At 38.7% G+C, this 6,201-nt stretch overlaps 1 protein-coding gene across 1 annotated transcript; it reads left to right on the top strand.

Moving 5' to 3' along the window:
• LOC103681171 (olfactory receptor 51A7-like) lies at window positions 1–974 on the top strand. The gene has a single exon (XM_008710703.1). It carries the CDS (start codon window positions 15–17, stop codon window positions 954–956), a length of 942 nt encoding a protein of 313 aa, XP_008708925.1. The 5' UTR covers window positions 1–14; the 3' UTR covers window positions 957–974.
• The last annotated feature ends 5,227 nt before the right edge of the window (window positions 975–6,201 follow it).

Genomic DNA, 6,201 nt, shown 5'->3' with positions numbered 1-6,201 from the left:
CTCATTTACCCAGCATGTCTACCTTCAACACATCTGAAAATGAAATCTCTATCTTCTTCTTGACTGGGATCCCAGGGATGGAGCATGCCAACATTTGGGACTCCATCCCTATTTGCCTCATGTACCTTGTTGCCATCCTGGGGAACTGTACCATTCTGTTTTTCATAAAATCGGAACCATCTCTGCATGAACCCATGTACTATTTTCTCTCCATGTTGGCTCTCTCTGACCTAGGACTGTCCCTTTCTTCTCTCCCTACTATGATAAGGATATTCTTGTTCAATGCTCCAGGAATTTCCCCTGATGCCTGCTTTGTCCAAGAGTTTTTCATTCATGGCTTCTCAGCTATGGAATCATCAGTTCTTCTCATCATGTCTTTGGATCGTTTTATTGCCATCTGCCACCCTCTGAGATACACCTCCATCCTGACCAGTGCCAGAGTCATCAACATCAGGCTTGCTTTTTCTCTGAAAAATGTTTTGTTGATCCTCCCTTTCCCTTTCACTCTAAAACATCTAAGATACTGTAAGAAGAGCCTCCTTTCCCATTCCTACTGCCTCCATCAGGATGTCATGAAGCTGGCCTGCTCTGACAACAAGGTCAATGTCATCTATGGCTTATTTGTGGCTGTCACAGGCATCCTAGACTTAACATTTATTTTCATGTCCTACATGATGATATTGAAAGCGGTTTTGAGTATAGCATCACAGAAGCAAAGGCTCAAGGTCCTCAACACCTGCGTTTCCCACATCTGCGCTGTGCTCATTTTCTATGTCCCCATTATCTCCCTAGCTGTTATCTACCGGTTTGCCAAACACAGCCCCGCACTCATTAGGATCCTCATGGCTGATGGTTTCCTCTTGGTACCTCCACTGATGAACCCCATTGTATACTGCGTGAAAAGCCAACAGATAAGAAATAGGATTTTAGGGAAGCTGGGTCAGAAACACAACTGACAGGGATGCTTAACCGCACTGCAAACCCGATCAGAACATGACACAGAACAAGCAGAACAACTCAGTAAGGACTCACACCACATATTAACTGCTTTACAATATCATCTTTCAACACATTATTTAAGACTGAAGAATCAGCCTTGCAAATATGTTGGTTTAGGATTTCGGATTAGGGCTCAGACATAAACATAAAATGTATTCTAAGGTTCCGTTTTCACCCAGCTTGCTTTAACTAGCCTTAAGAGCACAGTATATGCTTGCCATTATCGTACTTAAAGTAATATTCTATACATTCATTTGAGAATTAACAGTATACATTTATATGGGTAGTGATCAGAAGTGACAGAGGATTGTCTCTGCATTTAAAATAGTCTTCTTAGTCCTCTTCAACTTATAGTTTCCACTTTTATGAAATATGCTTATGTGCTCGGGAACTAAAATTGTAATGGGCAGGGATACGTGCATACATGAAACCAATAAAACGACAAATATACACACATGCAGAGTTTACGAAAATATAAGAATTTAAGTCATTCACTCATTTCATTTATTTCAGTATTTCCTTCCTGAGCATTAAAATATCACTGTCTACGTTATGCAAAATAGAAAGTTTCCTGTCTTCTAGGTTTCTATGGGAGTTCTACCTAATCCCAGAACTCATTATACTGTATAAGATTTGCCTCTCTCCCATGGAAGAATGTAAACCCTGATTAGACTAATTTTCAAAAAAGGTAAAACTACAGCTCTCGCAAAGACATAAAATGAACATCCACTAGAGATCTAATGTAATTCATCTTTTTTGTAGACTCGACATCCAGCATGGAGCCCAAAGTGGGGCTTGAACTCACAACCCTGAGATCAAGACCTGAACTGAGATCAAGGGTCAGATGCTCAACCAACTGAGCCACCCAGGTGGCCCAAATTTAACTCACTTTTAATGAAAGAACCAGGCAAATGATACAACCAGTTCAAAGGAGACCCCATAGAAAGGATACATTTATGGATAGGAATATTAGTATTAATTTGCAAATGAATTTTACAAACAGCCTCTTCCACTTCGTGGGACACATGCCTATTGACTTTCTACCAGACAGAATTTATTTGCAGGTCTACCTACACGAGATACTTTGCTGCTATTAGTATCTACAACTTAGAGTTGGAAAAGAGCTCAAAGGCATTGAAAACACCAAGTTCACATGCTCAGAATCAGATAACCCATAACAATGTGTTCTCAGCAATGCAGTTTTCCACCGAAGCACCTGCTCCTCTGTAATCTGCCCCATTTTAAACACATTCTAAGTTCAAAGGAAGATTTTTTTTCCTGATCACAAAATAAGGCTTTCCTTTGATTTTACCTCGTTATTTACACAGATGCAGAAAGAATGGTAATATACCAAATGGGCATTCTTAAGTTTTCAGTGCTGGAGATTTCTATACAGAATCAGAGTAGATGTTCAAAAGCTGCTATCACATGCTGTATCCAGGATAGGGAGTTACAACCAAGAAATTGTCTCTGTCAAACTACTCCTTCACGTATCTATACATTTGGGCAATATTTTCTTTTCTCACACTCCCCAAAACATCCCAGGATCCTAGTCTGCCATGGAAGTGACCTCCTTTAACAGCTTTAAGAGCTACGCCTTTGAGTCAAGTAACAGGCTACTTTACTTGAGAGAGCTTTGTCAGCACAGAGTTTATACAATTGGAGCTCCCTAAAAGTCACTAGTCATACTTGATTAAATGAGCAACATTTCCAAGTATGACATTGTAGGAAAGGACTTGGTTGCATAACCAATTCTTCAAATTATATCTTAAGTAAAAAGAGGACAGGTTCTTATTGCACCCAGGCAAGTACACATTGTCATGAAAAGAAACACACTTGGGGCACCCGGGTGGCTCAATCAGTTGAGCATCTGCCTTCAGCTCAGGTCATGATCCCAGGATCCTGGGATCAAGCCCCACGTCAGGCTCTCCACTCAGCGGGGAGTCTGCTTCTCCCTCTCCTTCTGCCTGTCGCTCCCCTTGCTTGTGCTCTCTCTCTCTCTCTCTCTCTCTCTGTCAAATGAATCAATAAAATATTTTTTTAAAAAAGAAACACACTCAAGTTTCTGAACTCTGAGGAGTCAATGACAATTGGCTATAACCTCAAAATGTTTCATTTCATTTAACAAAAGCAGAATCCACTGGATTATTATTGGTGAAAAAAGCTTAAGAAAAGGAAAAAAAATCCTCCTTATATATTCAGAAAATAGAACATAAGATGACATCAACAATATTCCAAACAAACATAATAGGATGTTACCCATCAGTTCATTCAGTCCTGTGCAATTAATTCTTGTTCTCCTGGATCTTAGGTTAACAGTCTCATAAAGCTATCATCTATTGACTGAAAAGAGTCCTGGAAATCACCACTCAACCCACTGGAATAGTCTGAAATTTACCCGAGTCTATTCTTTGCAGTTTGAAGTACTTGGTGCAGGACTTTCCCACAAGCTCTGGTTGGGTCTTTTTCTACTGAGGACAAAATTCTGGTCTGTTGCTAATTGCAGAGCTTTCATGAATCTATCAAATAAAAACGGTCATTGCTTTAAGATACTTAAGCTAATGTAAAAGTGTTACATTAATCTTAAAATGGCCATTGTGAATTTTACTTACACCATTCAAATATAAAAAGTCTAAAGAGAGCTCATAATACATATAATACAACTGATAAGTAAATTCAGTTGTTTCCATTACAAGCAAAACAAGATAATAAAACTATTACCAAAAAAAAGTTTTAAAAATGTCTCTAAGGATGATGATATATCCTATACATAAGTACAGTGAATGTTACATCTGTTGTATACAAATCAGTAAGCATGATTTTTACAGTGAAAACAATACTGATATAGAACATATTAATCATGGAAAATAATTTACATAACATACCAAGAACACACCAACACTATACCATGAATATCAAGGAAAGAGATTCAGTGAATCTGGGGTAGGCCTAGAAATCTCTACGTTTATAAAATTCCACAGCAAAGCCTGAGTGCAGTTGAAAACTACCATCTTTCCGCCGCCCTCAGTTTGTCGAGGAAAAGGAAGTGGGTGGGGGAATGGGGAACTCTGCAATGGGCACTGAGGAGGGCACATGATGTGATGAGCACTGGGTGTAATACACAACTAATGAATCATTGAACATTATATCAAAAACTAATGAGGTACTCCACGTTGGCTAATTGAATTTAAATAAAAATAAATAAATAAATGAATGAATGAATGAATAAATAAATAAATAAATAAATAAATAAATAAAACGCATTTCCATGTTCTTAAAAAAAAAACTTCCATCTTTGCAAATGCTGGATGAAAATTAAATTTTCAAAACCTTGTCAATTTGCAGAAGGAAACACGTATCAGTTTATGGCAGTAAAGTTCACTGGAGGAGACACACACACAAAGGCATAGGTATCATACACCATGAAACTGTTCTGATTATTCACATAATTCTCTTGATCTTTGAAGACAGGAGCATATTCTGCCAGAGGAAGCATGGGAGGCTTAAGGGGTGTTTTGCTCAAAGGATTAATTCTCATTTTCAGGGGTTGGATGACTCTCCAGGGCTCCAGTCCCCTTTGAGGTTTCACCTACAGGGAGTTTCTTTTTCTCTGGGTCCAGCCTGCTGAGTTAGAACCCTGGACATTTTCTGGGCCAACAGAAAAGCAGCAGGGAGGCAGGACTAGACTCTGCAGGTCAGGATAGACTGTTGTGCCTACAGAGCAGTGAAATTCTGGTGACTGCATGCCACCTCCATTTCCTCTTTACTCTGACATGTGAGTCCAACGACTTACCAACTTACTGGTAAGCTTTCTGATGTTCTTAGCTACCACTTGCCTTTGCACCAGCTCAAGCAAAAAATTCACGTAGTATCTGCCTGGCTGTAGTTGCTGAGTGGTTAGGATGGATGCCATTACCCTAACTCTCTAAAAAGTCCAACAATTCCATAAATGCATGGTAGAAGTCCAGAGTCCTGCTAAATTATAGCAGTCACCCAAGTGCTAGGCCAGAGTCAGGGACCAAGCAGAGAGAGAAATTCAAAGCCAGGTGCTTGAACCTGGCTGGCCCTAGGGTGGCATGTTTGCTGAATGGTGGAGTTATTGTTGTGCAGATATAAGAGACCTCTGAGTGTGCAGAGGGCATCCATGGGAGGCAGTACAGACTACATGGAGTTACTTTCTCCATAGTCTGTCCTATGTCCACACCCTTCTTCCTGTAGTTGCTGAGTGGTTAGGATGGATGCCATTACCCTAACTCTCTAAAAAGTCCAACAATTCCATAAATTCATGGTAGAAGTCCAGAGTCCTGCTAAATTATAGCAGTCACCCAAGTGCTAGGCCAGAGTCAGGGACCATGGTATCTTGCTGTCTTCGACTTGCATTTTCCCAATGATGAATGATGTGGAAGATCATTTACATCTGCATTATTGAATTATAAAGATTTTCCCTAAATTCTGGATGCGTGTCCAAATATAGGATTTGCTAATATATTCTCTTATTCTGTGGGTTGCTCTGTGGACTTTCTTGATGGTGTACTTTGAATCACAAACTTTAAAAAAAGGTTAAGTCCAATTAATGTATATTTAATGTATTTTTTGTGTCATTTTACTGTTACAGCTCTTGTATAGAAGTCTTTTATTGTGAAATAATTTGCATATAGTGTGAGGTAAGGATCTAAATTCATTCTTTTGCATGTCAATATGCAATTGTCTTACCATCATGTTTCAAAACAATACAATTTCTTAAAGGTTAAATATTAAATAATTGCACATGTATCTGTAGTGTGATGTTTCGATCTGAACCTATGTTAATGCGTATAATTTCCAAGTTCATAGAGTGTCACTATCCTAACAAAATATGTATAAGAAATAGAGGCTGATAAATTTTCTGTTTCCTTCTTATGTGCTGAGTCTAGGGAAAACATCTAGAATATTTATATCCATCTACTGATGAATATATGAGGAATAGGTATATTTTCATGTTCCTGTATCCTACTTACATGTATTATGATATTATTCCTGTCCACACCTTACAAAATGTTTTATTTTAATCCGAAGAATTTTTGCAGAATAGGTGGAATCACAAGATTCCATTGACCCAAACAACTAGACAAATGGCTACACAAATACACATTTAAGGAAACTAGTTTTTGCCATTGCAGGAAGGCTCTTCTGAGACCCACATCCTCATCTCCCTTTCCTGCA

The sequence above is a fragment of the Ursus maritimus genome, unplaced genomic scaffold (genome assembly GCF_017311325.1).
Source record: "Ursus maritimus isolate PB19 unplaced genomic scaffold, ASM1731132v1 scaffold_16, whole genome shotgun sequence".
Classification (NCBI taxonomy): Eukaryota; Metazoa; Chordata; class Mammalia; order Carnivora; family Ursidae; genus Ursus; species Ursus maritimus.
The sequence above is the reverse complement of the archived record's forward strand: the minus strand, read 5'-3'. Positions and strand labels throughout refer to the sequence as shown.

Coding starts and splice junctions, on each gene's coding strand:
- LOC103681171 (XM_008710703.1), top strand. CDS start 15: ATGTCTACCTTCAACACATCTGAAAATGAAATCTCTATCTTCTTCTTG.